Raw genomic sequence first — 19763 nt, 5'->3', positions numbered from 1 at the left:
TTTACATTTAGATTACTTACAGTGTGGAAACAGGCCCTTCGGCCCAACAAGTCCACACCGACCCGCCAAAGCGCAACCCACCCAGACCCATTCCCCTACATTTACCCCTTCACCTAACACTATGGACAATTTAGCACGGCCAATTCACCTCACCTGCACATTTAGGTGGGAGGAAACCAAAGCACCCAGAGGAAACCCACGCAGACACGGGGAGAATGTGCTGTGTTAATTGGCAGGGAGTAGAGGGATACAGACCACGTACACTCAAAATTTTTTTAGTTTAGAAAGGCATCATGGTTTGGTACAGGCTTGGTCAGCCGAAGGACCTGTTCCTGTGCTGTATTGTTCTTTGTTCACAGAACTAAATTGCCCATGGTGCCCAGAGTTGTGCACGCTAGATGGATTAGCCATGGGAAATGTAGGGTTACAGGAATATGGTTGGGGGTGTGGGTCTGGGTGTGATGCTCTTCAGAGGGTCAGTGTGGGCTCCATGGGCTAAATAGCCTGATTCCATCATGTAGGGATTCTATGATTCTACGAATTGCCCATAATCAACATCCTGGGGATTACCATATACAAGAAAAGGAACTGGACTAGCCACATGAATACTTCAGCCACAAAAACAGACCAGGGGATAGAAATTTTGTGAAGATTAACTCACCCGCTGTTGCCCTAATGCTTGAATACCATCTACAAAGCCCAAGTTAAGTGTGTGATAGAATACTCTCCCCTTACCTGGATGTGTGCAGCTTCAGCAATTCAAGAAGCATGACATTATTAAAGGCATTGCAAACTGTATAAGTGGATCCCTGTCCACCAACGTCAACATTCACTCCCTTCCCAATCTACACAGAATGACAGTGATGTGAATCATCTACAGGATGCACTACAGTAACTCGGAGAGGCTCCTTCAAAAGTATCTTCCAAATTCACATCCACTTCCATCTAGAAGGACACAACCAGCAAATATATACTACCATCTGCAAGTCCTCCTCTAAGCCATATACCATCCTAACATGGAGCTATAGTGATGTTCCTTTACTTTCACTGGGACAAAATCCAGTAAGTCCCTTCTTAACAGTACTCTTAACATACACTACGTCTCAAGGACTGCAGTGGTTCAAGAAGGCAACTCATTTTCTGGAGGGCAATTAGGGATGGGCACCAATTGCTGGCTCAGCCAGGAATGCTCACACATGGAGTTATAATAATATAGATCCTGCTGGGGATATTTCAGCAATAATTGTTAAGTGGTAGGTCAATTTACCAACTAGACATTACAATTGCCCACAAGCTGCGTCATGGAATATCTACTGGTACATTGAAATAACCTCAATTCATGCTGGCATTGCCAAATTCGATTCAGATGCAGAACCTACATTAAAATTATATGGACTTAGTCACGACTACATACATATAGCACCTATCATTATGGAGTCTGTGTTACTGTTATGCAGTTGAACGTGTCAGTGCGGTAGTTAAGCCATCCAAATATTTTGATCGAAGATAAACTCTTATTATACCTTTACAGCAAAATAACTGTAATCACATGACAAACTCATCTGGTGCTGGCTTAAAGAAACATGCTATCTTCCACACAGCCTCGTCAGTGTGCACAAAAAAATCTAAGCTAAGCTAACCCCTTGTGGTTTCTTGTAATGGCAGCAAACATTTGAAACCAATAATAAACCCTGACAACCACTGTCTAGTTTGGGATGTCCTTCCCCATGAATGAAAGAAATCTGAGAGCTAATTTGTTACACTGCCAGAATCTAAGTGCCTTGTAACTTTAATAATATGGTATTACCACATATCTGGGAGCCTGGATCCTGCCAAAAATCATCATAAATGTTCGCTACTGGGTTACAAAGAAATTAACAAAAGAACTACATTAACTAAATTTCAAGGTCCAACTGAAACTTAGGAATGTATATCTTAGCGCTGTATCTCAAAAGATCAGATAGTTTAGACATAAAAAGCTTTTGCGAAATGCAATGATTAAGTGACTATCCATAAAGTGCACATTTGAAAATTATAGAAATTGGTCATCAGTAATCTGCTGAATGACTGAATAACTCAAACTGCAATGCTGCAACAAATATCCTGCAATCAGGTCCTCCATTTACAGGAGTCTTTATCAATAGTGTGTTTCACAGTAACACTGTACTGACAATATCTGCCCAGGAAGTTCCAGATGGCACTGAAAAGATAAACTTGAAATTTTGTACTGCCCTACCATATCCCCAGGACATCCCAAAGACCTTTAGAACCAAATACAGAACAATCTCAATTAACCAAACATTAATTATCCGAATTTCGGATTATCCAAACAAGATCTCAAGGTCCTGTAAAAACGCTATTCATTATCCGAACATTATCTGAACTCTGTTATGCCAACAAAATACTCCCCACCTGTCTCGTTCGGATAATCGTGGTATTTCCCATGGCAAATTCAGAGCATGCATATCCAGAGACACTATAGGCAATTTAGCATGGCTAATCCATCTAACCTACATATCTTTCAACTGAGAGGAAACTGGAGCACGTGGAGGAAATCCACAAAGACATAGGGAAAATGTGCAAACTCCTCACAGACTGTCACCCAAGGCTGGAATCAAACCTGGGTCCTTGGTGCTGCAAGGCAGCAGTGCTAACCACTCAGCCACCATGCCACCCAAATTAGGTAAGTAATAACAGTGACTGTTAATCATTAGGTGAACATAGTCACCAGTTTGCACAGTGTTATGATCACAGCTGATGGTACTACTGGACAAGTCAGATACCAGATTGAACTCTGGCTTGAAAGATTTTTAAAAAATTTATGAAACATGTTACACTAGGCTTCACAGGTTCTTTAACAACAAAATAGAAGTTTACGACACAAAAGACAAAAACAAAAAAAATTACCAAGCTATCTCGAAAGTCTTAAAACACACTCAAAACAAAATGTCAAGCTATTTCCCCGACACTGTTACAGAGATTCAAATCTCAGAAGAGTTACACCCATCAATTCATTAAGAATCTACTTGTCATGGATTGTGGAGATAATTAGTTGAGTCTTTTTTCAAATCCGCCACAACTCAAAGCCTAATCTTTCTCCACTTTAATAGACTACATATTTCTAAACAAGGATATTGTGAAACTTGAAAGAGTTCAGAAAAGATTTACAAGGATGCTGCCAGGGTTGGAGGATTTGAGCTATGGGGAGAAGTTGAATAGGCTACGGCTGTTTTCCCTCGAGCATCGGAGGCTGAGGGGTGACCTTATGGAGGTATCATGAGAGGCATGGATAGGGTAAATAGAGAGGGTCTTTTCCCTGGGGTGGGGGAGTCCAGAACTAGACGAAATAGCTTTAGGGTGAGAGAGGAAAGATAAATAGAGACCTAAGAGGCAACATTTTTACCCAGAGGGTGGTGCATGTATGGAATGGGCTGCCAGAAGAAGTGGTGGAGGCTGATACAATTACAACATTTAAAAGGCATCTGGATAGGTATATGAATGGGAAGAGTTTGGAGGGATATGGGCCGGGTACTGGCAGGTGGGCCTGTTTCCATGCTGTATATCTCTATGAAACTGTGACTCTAAATGCTTCTGGTTTGAAAGTTTCACAAACTCAACATTTTTTTTTAACTGAGGTGACTGTGTTTCCCTGAACTTACCTATACTCCTCCACTAAACTTGCTTTTGACTCTGGTTACATTTCTTCCTAACTGCTCTAAAAAAAAATCAATCTCTGGCTTTTCTAAACTCAATCAATTCTGGATTATTCAGAACTGAAAACAAGCTAATGGTTTTCAATGTTTACCCACCTGTCATAAATGCTTAGTATAATGAAATTTCCAATAACACCACAGGGGTCTACAGGTACTTACTTTCTCAGCAATGCTAAATAAGATTACTGTTTGGGAAAAACTCACTGATCTTGCTTTTTACTTGAATAAAACTCTTACAGGAGTAACAAATACCTGTGTGCCACTACTTTGTAAACCAAGTCTAACAATGATACCAATGTATAGACAAAAAGTTATACACTTTTCACAACAATAGCCAGACTTAACAAATAAATAAGTGACCAGATAATCTGTGACAGTGCTGGGAGATGGAAAGAGAAATCAAAGTCCCAAATAGTGCAAGAAAAATTTCCAAATGTATTGGAACATGTAGATGGTGTCTTCCAAAAAGCCACATCACTGACCGTGTAGCACTTCGTCAGTACCGCACTGAAGTGGTAGCTCGGATTGTATGCTCAAAACACAACACACAACCTTCAGAGTCAGAGAGTGCTATTAGCTGGCTACTCTATTAGATGGTGACCTCCCTCAGTCAAGTTAACTTGTCAAAATTATACATGTGTATTATTCTGGCTTTAGTTTCTGTTGAACTCCAAACTGAATAACAATTGAGGAGACGAGATGATACCAATTTTTAGAAGATATATAGTTGATACAAGTTATTAACAATTATTACTTCCATCACCATTAACTAGAAGTAAATTTCTTGTTTTCAGATATTACAAAAAAATCAATTTTCTGAAAGCTGACTAGAAAATCTCAGGAAAACATTCATAAAGTTATAAATTGACCAGGATGTGACATGGTTCTTGATTCTCGTTTTGTGGGATGTGTGCCAGTCTCAAAATACATGGTGGAGAAAGTGAGGTCTGCAGATGCTGGAGATCAGAGCTGAAAATGTGTTGCTGGAAAAGCGCAGCAGGTCAGGCAGCATCCAAGGAACAGGAAATTCGACGTTTCGGGCATAAGCCCGTCCTGATGAAGGGCTTTTCCAGCAACACATTTTCAGCTCAAAATACATGGTGGACAAATTAACCCTGCAATCCCAAAGACATCCAGGATGGGCAGGGAAAAACAACCTCCATGTGCAGGGTGTGGAGAAGGAGTGGGGGGTAAAAAGAGATTCCTAAGGGAGAGAGGGGGGTGTGGTGTGGAAAGAATGCTCCAAAATGATATGGGGAGAAAGGGAGGCTCGAAGAGGAGTGTGGGGAAGAATATAGTGCTAAATGGTTGGTGAGAAGAGAGTGAGAGGCTGCGAAGGGATTGTGGAGGCAGAGTTAGGTGGTGTGGTGGACACTGCAAGGGGGAGGACAATAAAGCATGTTTAAGGCTTTAGAGAAGGAATTTGCAGGGGCATGGGGAAAGGGGACAGCAAAGGAATCAAAATAGTTACAAATCTGACAATATTCAGCTAACTTGGAGACAGCAAAACTTGAACACACAGAAGTAATAAACTCCTTCTAATTAATGTGAAGACTTTTAGCTTAAGGCTATTCAGGAAACACCATGTGTTGGGGAAAGTAGTGGTTTCAATTGGAGCTAATACTGTCAATTGGTAAAGTTAAATCTGAGATTGTGATTAGAGATACAGAGATTGGCAAGTTAAAATCTTCCAGCTTTCTGCTATGGAAGCTTATTAGCCATGAGCTTTCCAGTCTGTGGAAGCTGGTTTTGAGCGATGGCTTTTTGTGTGTAGAAGTACGTGCCAATTACTTTGAAAAATAACTTTGTTGCTAATTTATTTCTGTTCATTTTGCCCATTTAAATACAGTGCCATCTAAGAAATTAATGTCTTACTTATGTGTTGGGGCTTTAAATTTCATGGAACATTGACTATTATTGAGGACATTGATAAACTCTTCAAACACTGTTTCTAACGGAGTTCAAATTCAGCAACGTTAACACAGGTACGGGAGTTACTGTTGCTACGTAGTTGCATCACTTAATTAATAAATTAGTGACAATGGAAAAGGAGACCCTGAAAATCAAAATATACCGCCTGAAAATTAAAAAGTTACCTTTAAGAAAATCTCAGGAACAGTGCTTGGAAAAAAAGGTTTGCACCTTGAGGCAAGTGTTGTTGCCAAGGGCAGCATTTATTGCCCGGCCTTAACTGTCTTTCAGAGCTGATGGCTTGCTAAGTCATTTCCAAGGCAATTATGAGCCAACCACATTGCTATGACTCTGAAGCCACATGTGGACCAGACCTTTCAAAAACAGTAGGTTTCCTTCCTTAAAGCACACTCAATTAGCTTTCATGATAATAGATGATAGTTGTCAGTCCAATTGAGGCGAGCTTTCAATTTAAGATTTATTCATTGAAGTTTAATACTGCCAATTATCCTGGTGGAATGTAACCTCATGTCACTAGGGAGGCGTCTTGGGCCTATGAATTATGAGTCCAGTGACATTAATATTGCATTATCATCTTCCCCAAAATCTGTTTTAAGAAATTGCTCTTGTTGATTTCCATTAGGGACAATTTGGGGGCTGGGCATAGAATAAAAACCGAATTTAAAAAAAAAATTTAGGAGCAGAGTAGGCCATTCAGCCAATCGCATCACTTCTGTTATTTAATGAAATCATGCCTAGTCTCATAATCCTCACCTTTACTTTCCTGCCTTTTCCCCATAACTCTTGATTGCCTTATGCTTTACATAAACGTCTATCTCAGCCTCGAATATTCTTAATGACCAAGCCTCAACAGTCATTAAGTTGTTGATGACTGACAAAGAATTTCATAGATTCATCAGCCTCAGAAGAAATTTCTGCTCATGTGAGTCTTAAATGAGCAACCCTTTACTCCAGGGTTGTGCCCTTTGCTCCGGGAGTCTCCCTTTCGGGGAAACAACCTCTCAGCATCTACCCTGTCAAGCCCCCTATGAATCATATATGTTTAAAGAGGGTTGTCTCTCATTCTTCAAATTCCAATGAGTAGCATTTTAATATAATCCTGAACTTAAAAATGTGTTGCTGGAAAAGCGTAGCAGGTCAGGCAGCATCAAAGGAACAGGAGAATCGACATTTCGGGCATAAGCCCTTCTTCAGGAATGAAGGGCTTATGCCCGAAATGTCGATTCTCCTGTTCCTTTGATGCTGCCTGACCTGCTGTGCTTTTCCAGCAACACATTTTTAAGCTCTGATTTCCAGCATCTGCAGTCCTCACTTTCTCCTGAACTCAACATTATATACTTGACATGGAACCATTTGCTGTTTACTCTACACCTGCGTGGGCGGCACGGTGGCGCAGTGGATAGCACTGCTGCCTCACAGCGCCTGAGACCCGGGTTCAGTTCCCACCTCAGGCGACTGACTGTGTGGAGTTTGCACGTTCTCTCCGGGGGTTTTCTCCGGGTGCTCTGGTTTCCTCCCACAGTCCAAATTGCCCCTAGCGTTAGGTAAAGGGTATGGGTCGGTGTGGACTTGATGGGCTGAAGGGCCTGTTTCCACAATGTAATGTAATGTAATCTAATAAATCCGTAAACACTGAGCTTGGGCTTATAGTAGGCCTTTTTTAAGTTCTCTATACTACCCTCCCTCAAAAATCATCCTCTCTTCCCAAACAAACAAACAGGCTGGATGTTTCTTGTTTGTTTATCCATGATGAACACAAGGGTGATGCATCTTACATCATCCAAATTGGGAAAGCAGAGTGAGGAGCAATGATGGGTGGTAATAAAGCAGAAGAACAATAAAGCTAGCAGGAAGGATGGGTTAGCAGAGGGAAGGTAAATACTGCTGAGTGCAATGGAAATGCAGAGGGAAAAAGGGTCCTGGATTGGTACAGCATTCAACAGGTTAGAATAAGCTGTCTTGGACTTGTAAATAGGAACGTGTGTGTGTGTGTGTGTGTGTGTATGTGCGGTGTGGGTTGGGGGGAGATGGAGAACCCAGTAGGCCATTGAAATGTCCATTTGCACCACACTGACCAGAAACCTGACTGTCCTACAGCACCAATGGGAGCAGCCTTAACTGATCAGCATGGGTCCATCTGGAAGGACATCAAACGCTATTGATCTTACTGACTACACTGATTGGTCAGCACCTCTGTACTGGTGAGTTTACAGTCTGTCTGATAGGTGTTGCACTTCAGCCAATTCTAAGGATTCTGTCTGACCAACCCCACCAAGGAAAAAGAAGCCCAGGAGGCTGAAATGTACCGGCTGAGGGACAGCCTTTTTTTTGTGAGGGTATGGCCTTGGGACAGAGCTTCTGCTGGACACCAAAAACCCTCCCCCCAAAAAACGACGTACAACACCAACCTCTGCCTTCCTAAAGGATATTAGCCCATGCAGAGAAAATTGCCTGGCTGTTTGCCTTTCCCCTGCCACATGTATTATAGCACTGATGGTGGAATGAGGTCTTTCAGTGGCCACCAGAGTGATAGAGTCATAGAGATGTACAGCATAGAAACAGACCCTTCGGTCCAACCCGTCCATGCCGACCAGATATCTCAACCCAATCTAGTCCCATCTGCCAGCACCTGGCCCATATCTCTCCAAACTCTTCCTATTCATATACCCAACCAAATGCCTCTTAAATGTTGCAATTGTACGAGTCTCCACCACTTCCTCTGGCAGCTCATACCATACATGTACCACCTTCTGAGTGAAAATGTTGCCCCTTAGGTGTCTTTTATATCTTTCCCCTCTCACCCTAAACCTATGCCCTCTAATACTGGACTCCCGCATTCCAGGGAAAAGACTTTGTCTATGTATCCTATCCATGCTCCTCATGATTTTATAAACCTCTATAAGGTCACCCCTCAGCCTCCGATGTTTCAGGGAAAACAGCCCTAGCCTATCAACCTCTCCCTATAGCTCAAATCCTCCAATCCTGGCAACATCCTTGTAAATCTTTTCTGAACCCTTACAAGTTTCACAACATCTTCCCGACAGGAAGGAGACCAGAACTGCACACAGTATTCCAACAGCGGCCTAACAATGTCCTGTACAGCTGCAAAATGACCTCCCAACTCCTGTACTCAATACTCTCACTAATTAACAATTTAAAGGACCTCATTGGGTTCAAGGATTTGTCAAATGAGAGGGCAGGCCAATCAGGAGTGACTGAGTAAAATAAGCCTATTTCTCCGTAATCTAGAAGAATGAAGGGTGATCTAATCGAAATGTATGAAATTCTTTGAGGGCTTATTTTGGTAGATACTGGGTAGATTAATTCCTTCTCTGGTTTGGAGGGTCTGGATTATGACTCAAAGTCATGGAATAAGTGGTGAGCTATTTAAGACACAGTTAGCAAATACGTTCTTTACTCTGCAATTTTTAAGAAGATTTGTAGCTCAGGTTGTAAGTTTGTTCGCTGAGCTGGAAGGTTTGTTCTCAGATGTTTTGCCACCACGCTAGGTCACATCATCAGTGAGCCTCAGGTGAAGTACTGGTGTTCTGTTTCACTTTTTATTTGTATGTCTTGGTCTATTAAGGTGGGTGATATCATTTTTGGTTCTTTTCCTCACACGTTGGTAAATGGGATCCAAATCAATGTGTTTATTGATAGTGTTCCAGTTTGAATGCCAGGCCTCGAGAAATTCCCGTGCATATTTCTGTTTAGCCCATCATTGGATGGTTGCGTTGTCCCAGTCGAACCTGTTGAACCTAAAGGACCCTGCACCAACAACGAGCAAAACGAATATGATTGACAAAATACCATGCAAGGACTGTCACAAACACTACATCATATAGACAGACAGAAAACTAGCCACCAGGATACACCAACACCAACTAGCCACCAAAAGACATGACCAACTATCACAAATATCTTTACATATACACAAAGAAGGACACCATTTTGACTGGGACAACACATCCATCTCAGGACAGGCTAAACAGAGATATGCATGGGACTTCTTAGAGGCCTAGCATTCAAACCAGAACTCCATCAATAAACACATTGATCTGGACTCCATTTGCCAACCTCTGAGAAAAAGAACTGAAAGTGATATCACGCATCTTAAGAGACCAAGACATATAAATAGAAAACAGGACAGAACACCAGTGCTTTATCGGAGGCTCACCGATGATGTTACCTAGCATGGTGACGAAACATCTGAAAACAAACCTACCAGCTCAGCAAGCAAACTTACAACCTGAACTTTCTTCACTCAGAGGACTGTAACATTTGAAATTCTCTATTCAAGAGGGCTGCAGTTGTTCATTGAGGATATTCAGGAATAAGATTGATACATTCATGGGCAAAAGCATCTTTTATAATGGTATAGAGCTTTTGCCTGAAATGTCGATCTTCCTGCTCCTCAGTTGCTGCCTGACCTGCTGTGCTTTTCCAACACCACACTCTCGACTCTAACCTCTAGCATCTGCGGTCCTCACTTTTGCCAACCAAATGAGCACAGACTGTATTCAACAAGAATTCATACCTGTAAATGCCTTAATAGAAGCGCATGAGCTGCACAAGACAGAAATGCAGAGTACAATTAGCATGGTCATATCAAAGTTGCATGAAGAAACAATATCTTCAGATTTCTTTCAGAACTACATGCAGTGTTGGCAACCACATGCTTATTTTGAGGTATTTATTGGAATATGCCATTTTTATTTGAAGCTTTAGCAGTGAAACACCGCCAGTCTCCAGTTTTCCTGGCTGAAACCTGGGGTTTGACATGATGTGGATCCAACCAAAAAAAAACTTTAGCAGTAACAATTGTTGCCATGCATGGGAGACCTTTCTATTATTTGTGAAGTTATGGCACTGAGTTCAGAGAAAAGGGTTACTTATGCTTGATAACCTGGAAGTTTTTGTAACAGTAAACTCTGACGCTCCGCTATGAAAATCAAGAAAATCCCTCAGGCAAAATAAACAAAAACAAAACACCCCACGACCCCTGGAGGTACAGCGCATTCGTATCTTTACGGCTCTATTTTGTTTTGATAATTAAACACTGATGCAGCTTAATGCCAGCGGGATGATGAAGGTCCTCCGATCAAGCTGTTGTTGTAAAACATTCCGAAAACAAAAGCCGCGATCAGCGCTGCAGGAGGCGGCCGCTTTCTTACGTGCAGTCCTGATTGAAGGAGGCGCAGAGAGGGGCGATGCGGGCTCCCTCTCCCCCGGCATCACTCTGGCTCATTGTCAGCCCTCCGCATCCAAGCCTTGGGCGCCGCGCCCGGCTCTTAAGCGGCGACTTCGAACAGCAGCTCCGCGGCCATTCAGCCCCGCTCGCCAATCAGGGCAACCAGCAGCTGTCAAAGGCTGACGTCATCCTCCACTTCCCATTGGCCAAGGGGGGGCCTCACGTGGCCATGGAGCCGCGCCCCCCTCCAGCAGGGCCGAACCCTATTGGATGAAAGCCCTCGAGCCTTGCCCTCAATCTCTGGTTCCCCAATTGCTGGGCAAAACGTGAGACATTGCTCCATTCTCAAGCCCATCAGTTCTGTTCACACAGTGTGTGCTGACATTTCATTGGCATGTTTCGTGGGTTCATTGGAGTCCAGCAAGGTTTCATGGCTGTTTTCAGATATTTTCTATTTCAACCTGTTATGACACACATCTAGAGGAGGCGGGACTTGAATCCCTCACCTATTCTTTTCCCTCCCGCAACAGTGATAGGGCCCTCCTGCTGCTCATTTATCCACCAGCATCCACATCCTAAGGATCATCAACTGCAATTTCTGCCAGCTCCAGCACCTCCCCTCCCTTGTCAGCCTTCAGCCGGGACCATTCACTCTAGGACACCTTGGACGACTCTCCACCATTCTCATCAGTCCCCACACTCTCATGGTACTTTGCAATGCAATTGCAGAAAGTCTAACACCTGCCAATGTAACTCCTCCCTTCATACCATCCAAGGCCCCAGGTGAAACAGCGATTTACCTGCTCTATACTCAATCTAGTCACCTGTATTTGCTGGTCACAATGCAGTCTGCTCTACACTGGGGAGTCGAAATGCACACTAGGCAATTGCTTTGCGAAACACCTACCTTCTATCTGCAAAAATGACTGAGCTTTCCTGTTGCCTGCCACCTCAGCATGACCATGTTCCCTCGCCAACATCTCTGTCTCAGGCTTGTTGCAGTACTCCAGCGAAGCTCAGCGCAAACTGGAAGAACACTTTCCACTTGGGGACGCTGCAGCTTTCTGGCCTCAATATTGAGTTCAACAATTTTAGGGTCTGACCACCTTTTCCAATGTCTTTACCATAACCCCCACGCACCACACCTTGTCATCACATACGCTTCCAACACAAACAATCCATTGTCAGCCACTAATGGTTGCCATTAGCAGCTATTGATTCTCCCAGCCTGACCTTTATCCATTTATTTGTCTGTCCAACTGTTTTTCTCTCTCTCTGGGCTCGAACTCCATCTATTGTTTACTCCTTCCCCCCTTCCCCATCCCATCTTGAGCATTTAAGACCATAAGACATAGGAGCAGAAGTTAGGCCATTCAGCCCATCATGTCTGCTCTGCCATTCAATCATGGCTGATAAGTTTGTCAACCTCATTCTCCCACTTCCTCCCCATAAGCCTTGATCCCTTGACAATCAAGAACCTATCTATCTCAATCTTAAATACACTCTATGACCTGGACTCCACAGCCTTCTGTGGCAGTGAATTCTATAGATTCACCACTCTCTGGCTGAAGAAGTTTCTCCTTATCTCTGTTTTAAAAGGTGTCCCTTTTACTCTAAGGCTGTGTCCTTGAGTCCTAGTCTCTCCTACCAATGGAAACATCTTCCCAACATCCATTCTGTCCAGGCCATTCACTATTCTGTAAGTTTCAATTAGATCCCCCCTCATCCTTCTAAACTCCACTGAGTATAGACTCAGAGTCCTCGAACGGTCCTCAAATGTTAAGCTTTTCATTCCTGGGATCATTCTCATGAACTTCCTCTGAAATGCTCCAGGGTGAGTACATCCTTCCTGAGATATGGGGCCCAAAACTGTGCACAATATAGTACTCCAAATGTGGAGAAAGTGAGGACTGTAGATGCTGAAGATCAGAGATGAGAGTGTGGTGCTGGAAAAACACAGCAGGTCAATGTGGTCTAACCAGAGCCGTATAGAGTCTCAGAAGTACATCCCTGCTTCGATACTCTAGTCCTCTTGAAATAAATGCCAACATTATATTTGCTTTCCTAACTACCAACTCAAGCTGTAAGTTTACCTCGAGAGAATCCTGGGCTAGGACTCTCAAGTCCCTTTGCACTTTGAATTTCTGAATTTTCTCCCCATTTAGAAAATAGTCCTTGCCTCTATTCTTCCTATCAAAATGCATGACCTCACACTTCCCCATGTTAAAAATCACACAATACCAGCAAAGGTTTATAGAGTGAAATTTTAACTGAAATTATATATTGAAAAAGAAACGGGATTGTTTGTTAAGTCTCTCATCTTTTAGAACAGACATTTTGGTTTCAGTTCTTTCACATAAAAATCCCAGAACATTTTAAAGTTACGTTCTCAAGTGAACTTTCACAACTGGTGTCATATCGGCCCAGATAATGCATTTATATGTATGCGCACAGAAGAGTTTGTGGGGTGGATTTGAACGTGCAGAATTACATTTTATTTTGCTCAAAAACTGCATGAATCCATGTAAGATTCTGTAAATCTGTTTTTTAGATTAGAATCAGTCTGAACATTGTAGCATAGACAGTCTCACACAGGGCACCTCACATCTTAAACTTTTATTATAAATTCTGTGTCTTATGATCTTATACTCCACAACCACCTGATGAAGGAGCAGCACTCCGAAAGCTAGTGCTTCCAAATAAACCTGTTGGACTATAACTTGGTAGTATGTGATCTTTAATTTTGTACACCCCAGTCCAACACCAGCATCTCCAAATCATGACTTTCCCATGTTGTATTCCATTTACCACTTCTCTGGCCACTTTTCTAACCTGTCCAAATCCTTCTGCATCCTCCCTGCCTCCTCAATACTGCCCTTCATACTACAAATGACTCTAGATCCTCAGCAATGTGCTTGACACGTAATTGGCTTCTGAGATAATCTAGCAAGCCACTTAATTGTATTAAACTATTAAAATGTCTCAAAGAATAAAACTAGATGGACCAACTGATGTTGACGTAGGCACATGAAATGACAACAGGAAACTCAGCCCTGCAAAAAACTCATTAGTAACATCAGAATGCAAGTGCCAAAACTAGGAGAGCTGTCTCAAAGACTAGTTAACCAATACCAGACACAGTCATACTCACAGAATTGCCCTGGGAGTGTTCGACGTTGACTCTGGACCCCATGGCATCAGGTTAAAGATGGGCAAGGAAACCACCTGCTGATTACATCATTTACAACATCATGGCCTAGCACAACCCAACCTCAAGCCAATATATTAACCCTCGTTCAATGAAGACATTACTCCGGAGCAATATCAGGTATATCTAAAAATGAAGTGTCAACCTGGTGAAGCTATAACACAGCACTACACGCATACGAAGAACAAAGAAAAATTTACAGCCCAGGAACAGGCCCTTTGGCCCTCCAAGCCTCAGCTGATACAAATCTACTGTCAAACCTATTGCCCAATTCCTAAGCATCTGTATCCCTCTGCTCCCCACCTACTCATGCATCTGTCCAGATGCACCTTAAATTAATCTACCGTGCCTGCCTCTACCACCTCTGCTGGCAATGCGTTCGAGTGTAAAGTACTTTCCACGTGTATCCCCCTTAAACTTTTCACCTCTCACCTTGAACGCGGGACCTCTTGTTATTGAATCCCTCACCCTGGGAAAAAGCTTATTTATATCTACCCTGTCTATACCCTTCATGATTTTGTAGATCTCAATCGGGTCCACCCTCCATCTCCTTTTTTCTAATGAAAACAATCTTAACCTATTCAACCTCTCTTCATACCTAGCACCTTCCATACCAAGCAACATCCTTGTAAACCTTCTCTGCACCCTCTCCAAAGCGTCCACATCCTTTTGGTAACGTGGCAACCAGAACTTCACACAGTATCCTTAATGCGACCGAACCAAAGTCTTGTACAATTTTAACATGACCTGTCAGCTCTTATACTCAATACCCTGTCTGATGAAGGCAAGCATACCATATGCCTTCTTGACCACTCTATCCACCTGAGCAGTCACTTTTAGGGTACAATGGACCTGAACTCCCAGATCTCTCTCTCATCAACTTTTCCCAATGGTCTTCCATTTACAGTATAGTTTGCTTTAGAATTAGACTTCCCAAAATGCACCACCTCACATTTTGCCTGGATTGAACTCCTCCGCCCAACTCTCCAATCTATCTATATTCTCCTGTATTCTTTGACAGTCTTCAATGCTTTCTGCTACTCACCAATCTTCATGTCATCTTCAAATTTACTGATCAGACCAACAATGCTCTCTTTCAGATCATTTATGTCTATCACAAACAACAGTGGCCCCAGCACTGATCTCTGTGGAACGCCGCTGGTCACCTTTCTCCATTTTGAGAAACTCCCTTCAATTACTGCTCTCTGTCTCCTGTTGCTCAACCACTTCTTTATCCACCTAGCTAGAACACCCTGCACATCATGTGACTTCACTTTCTGTATTAGTTTACAATGGGGAACCTTATCAAATGCCTTACTAAAGTCATATATATGGCATCTACAGCCCTTCCTTTATCTATCAACTTGGTCACCTCCTCAAAGAACTCTATTAAGTTGGTAAGGCACAATTTCCCCTGGACAAAACCATGTTGCCTATCTCTGATAAGCCCATTCTTCTCCAAATATAAATAGATTTTATCCCTCAGTACTTTCTCCAGCAACTTTCCCACCACTGACATCAGGCTCTGTAATTAGGCTCTGTAATTACCTGGAATATCTCTACTATCCTTTTCATGCAAGGGAGCAACATGAGCAACCCTCCAGTCCTCTGGCACTTCACCTGTGTTTAAGGATGCTACAAAGATATCTGTCAGGGCCTCAGCTATTTCCTCTCTCGCCTCCCTCAGCAACCTGGGATAGATCCCATCTGGTCCTGGGTATTTGTCCACCTTAATGTCCTTTAGCCTACCCAACACATCTTCCCTCCTTATGTCAACGTGATCCAAAATAAACAAACTTCTATCTCTAATCTCAACATTCTTGTCCCTCTCCTCAGTGAACACTGATGCGAAGTAATCGTTGAGAATCTTACCCATTTTCTTAGGTTCGACACACAACCTTCCTTCCTTATCCTTCAGTGGACTAACCCTTTCTCTAGTTACCTTCTTACTTCGTATATACGAATAAAAGGCCTTGGGATTCTCCTTAATTCTGCTCGCTAAAGTTATTTCATGACCCCTTTTAGCCCACTTGATTTCTCATTTAAGATTGTTCCTATTCTCCTGATATTCCTCCAAGGCATGTTCTGTTCTTAGCTGCCTGGACCTTATGTATGCTTCCCTTTTCCTCTTGGCTAGTCGCATGATTTCTCCTGTCATCCACGATTCACGAATCTCGCCTTTCCTATCCCTTATTTTCAAAGGGACATACCTATCCTGCATTATCTTCGACCTATCTTTGAAAGCATAACATTTATCAAATGTGGACTCCTCTTCAAATAGCTGCTCCCAATCCACATTCCCAGCTCCTGCCAACTTTTGATATAATTGGCCATGGCCCAGATTAGTACTCTTCCCTTAGGGTCACTCTCACCTTTGTCTGCGAGTACCCTAAAACTTACAGAATTGTGGCCACTATTCCCAAAGAAATCCCCCACTGCAACTTCTACCACCTGGCCTGGCTCATTCCTCAACACTAGGTCCAATATGGCCCCTTTCCTCATCAGACTCTTGACATATTGCTCTAGAAAACTTTCCTGGATGCTCCTTACAAATTCTGCCCCATCTAGATCTCTAAGTGTATCCCAGTCAATGGTGGGAAAATTAAAATCTCCCATCACCACCACTCTTTGCCTCTACATCTTTTCATAATCTGTTTACCTATCTATTCTTCTACCTCATGCTCACTGTTGGAAGGCATGTAATACAGCCCCAACAATGTAACTGCACTCTTCTTATTTTTTAGCTCTACCCACAATGTCTCACTGCTCAGTCCCTCTATAGTGTCTTCCTTTAGCATAGCTGTGATATTAGCCCTGACCAGCAATGCAACTCCTTCCCCCCCCGCCACACCTCCACCTTTTACTTCGCTCCCTCTCCTGTCAGAAGCGTCTATAACCTGGAACATTTAGTTGCCAATCATGTCCTTGGTTCAACCAAGTCTCTGTGATCACAATGACGTCATACTCTCAGGCACCAATCAAAGCCCTCTGTTCATCTGCCTTACTCACTATACTCCTTGCATTAACATATGTGCACTTCAGGCTGCTTGTTCTTTTGCATTCATCTTCTCTCTGCCTACTCTTCCCCTTGGTAATGCTAACTTCATGAACCTTACAGTCTATAGTTTCCACTTCACTATCTAGTACTAGCCTTCTCTTCTGGTTCCTACATTATTTTAAAACCTCCCCAACTGCAGTAGCAAAAACTCCCCCAAGGACATTAGTTCCAGTCTGGTTTAGGTGTAGACCATCCAATTTACAATAGTCCCACCTTCCCCAGAACCGGTCCCAATGTCCTACAAATCTGAAGCCCTCCCTCCTAAACCATCCCTCACACCACGTGTTCATCCTGCCTATTCTTTCATTTCTACACTGGCTAGCACATGGCACTGGTAGCAATCCCGACATCACTACCTTTGAGGTCCTCCTCTTTAACTTCTCTCCTAGCTCCCTGAATTCTGCTTTCAGCTCCTCATCTCATCTTTTACTTCTATCCTTGGATCCTATATGCACCACAACAACTGGCTGTTTACCCTCCCTTTTCGGGATGTTCTGCAGCCAATCGGTAACATCCCTAACCCGAGCACCTGTTGGGACGGACCCGTAGGGTCTCGTCTCCACGTGTTCTTTGGAAGGAGAGATCACACCGGCTAGAGTTTGGAGCAAAAACACCGTTTATTACAGAGTCAAGACTGGCAAGCTATACAACGAATTCAAGAGCATGCAATTCGTCGGAGAAGGCGTTCTGTCTTCCTCTACGGACCTGGAGCAGTTATACTTCGCGCTTCCTCGAGTTCCCGGTCAGGTTCCCCTCGTTCGGTTCTCTCATTGGTCGGTTCACCTGTCTGTGAAGGGATTAGTGTCTCTATTGGCTGCCCCGAGATACCTGTCCAGCTCCCGCTGTGCTGAACAATGGGTAGACATCCTGGGTTCAGCAGTTTCCGATCTTGTAATTTAAAAGTTTATTGTTTGGAAGGGTTTCCTCATTGCTATGCGTCTGGCCGTCTGGGCGTTCACAATAGTTCTCCATAGTTGAATATACAGGTATTATCATTTAACACAGGACCCGAATGAGTTTGACGTCAGCGGAGGCATTAACAAGTACTTTATTAATCAAGTGTAGTATCGGTGCGATTTACACTATCCGATAGTTACCAGTTTCCTTTATTAACAATGAGATTGTAACAGGGTGATCTGAAACTGACGGACATGTTCTAATCCCCAAGGAATGTGGCCTCAGGCAGACAGTCCTGCAGTGGCTGGGTTTACTTTACATGGCTGTGTTTTAGCTGGTATCTGACAGTGTCTGCTTTAATAATGGTGCTCCCCTCCCTAGCCCCAATGTAGGTACCCCGATAGCAGATTATCCCCAACATTCCCTCCCTTGGCCTCGAGAGAGGCCACACCCCCTTATCCCGTAAGGAACGGAACCCCACGAGGCGACCGGTGTCCGGTGTTGTATCGACCGGACTCACCGGTTCTAAGGAGACAGTCATGTGGGGATGAAGGGTGCCCTGAAAAACGCGCCGCTACACAATTAAGCAATAGATAGTCACAGCTGCATGCTAAGCTAAACTAATAGTTGAAGTAATTGAGGCAGTGTCTGCAGAAATAACGAAAAGCACAGGATTAGACAAGCATTGCAATAAGTCATTCAGAGCTGGCGAAATGTACGCGAGTGCGTTAGAATGAGTAAGCCATTTAGTAAAAGCAAGTCTGTAGTCCAAAGAGCCGGCAAATGTAAATAGGCGTTGTAAGTTTGGAAAGGGAGTAGGAACAGCCTGGTACCAGCAGTTAGGTACCTGCTAGAGATCTGAAACCCAGTGTGAAACTGTACTGTGCCCCGGTGGTCCAGTAGATCAGTATGCTCCAGAGAGCAGCAGTGCTGTCCAACCGTCCGACACGGATGCAAGCAGGCAGAAATCTCATCAAATGGAGACGAACGGAGGCCACCCGTTCCGATGTCAATGCGCGACTGTGCCTGTCTTAGGTTGTCCCTCACCCGAGGGATCTTACCCGTCATTGGCTAACCAGTCGTGCTGCATTGAGCAATAGATGGCGACATCCATTTCACCGCCACAAGGACAGACGTGGGCAGCTCAGTAGCATGGTCAGTGGCCTCCGAGAGTGGCTGAGGCCAGTCAGGAATATTGGACAGTCCGCAAGGGCCGCTTGCGAGAACAGCAGTGTTTCGATTGCCAGGGCGCACAGTACATCTCCCCCACCCGCTGTTATGGAAGGATCAATTCACATATCCCCAATTTAGACGGGCAAAATAAATGAGTAGGGGCTCTTTGGACAACCAGGCTTCATTCAATGTACATGAAGATGAAAATTTAGTCATGATCACAACAGGATGCACAACAGGATCATATGAATTCGAAAGAAAACCATTGAGGGATTGACACGCACCGGTGAGATAGAATTTACTACGCCCAACCCGTGAGCTCATGCAACGGCGGTAATATGCCAATGGGGAAAAGAACTGGGAGGTCCCCACTCGCCAGCCCTTATCGCAACCAGCCGTAAGCAAGAAACCCGGTATCATGGCTCACGAGCGGAAGTCGCATTACAGCATGTATTGGATATGTCCCTGTCCGTTTTGTAGGAGGTCACACACAGGCTGTCGTGTTGTTGGAGTTGGTGGCAGCGGCGTCTCCTGGTGGAGCTCAACGTATGGGGGTCCGGTTGAAAAGTAATGATACCTCATCACCTTTAA

General features: G+C 43.6%; 1 protein-coding gene across 6 annotated transcripts in view; it reads right to left on the bottom strand.

The window, feature by feature from the left end:
* Positions 1–11014, bottom strand: part of wipi1 (WD repeat domain, phosphoinositide interacting 1) — a 96379-nt gene extending 85365 nt beyond the window's left edge. For all 6 annotated transcript variants that reach the window (XM_060844894.1, XM_060844889.1, XM_060844896.1 and 3 more), the window contains exon 1: positions 10820–11014. In XM_060844894.1, the coding sequence (XP_060700877.1) occupies positions 10820–10893 (74 nt within the window). In that variant the 5' untranslated portion in view covers positions 10894–11014. The remainder of the gene's footprint in view (positions 1–10819) is intronic.
* Positions 11015–19763: the final 8749 nt, after the last annotated feature.

The sequence above is a fragment of the Hemiscyllium ocellatum genome, chromosome 25 (genome assembly GCF_020745735.1).
Source record: "Hemiscyllium ocellatum isolate sHemOce1 chromosome 25, sHemOce1.pat.X.cur, whole genome shotgun sequence".
NCBI classification, from domain to species: Eukaryota; Metazoa; Chordata; class Chondrichthyes; order Orectolobiformes; family Hemiscylliidae; genus Hemiscyllium; species Hemiscyllium ocellatum.
Note: the sequence above shows the minus strand (reverse complement) of the source record. Positions and strands in the feature narration are given on the sequence as shown.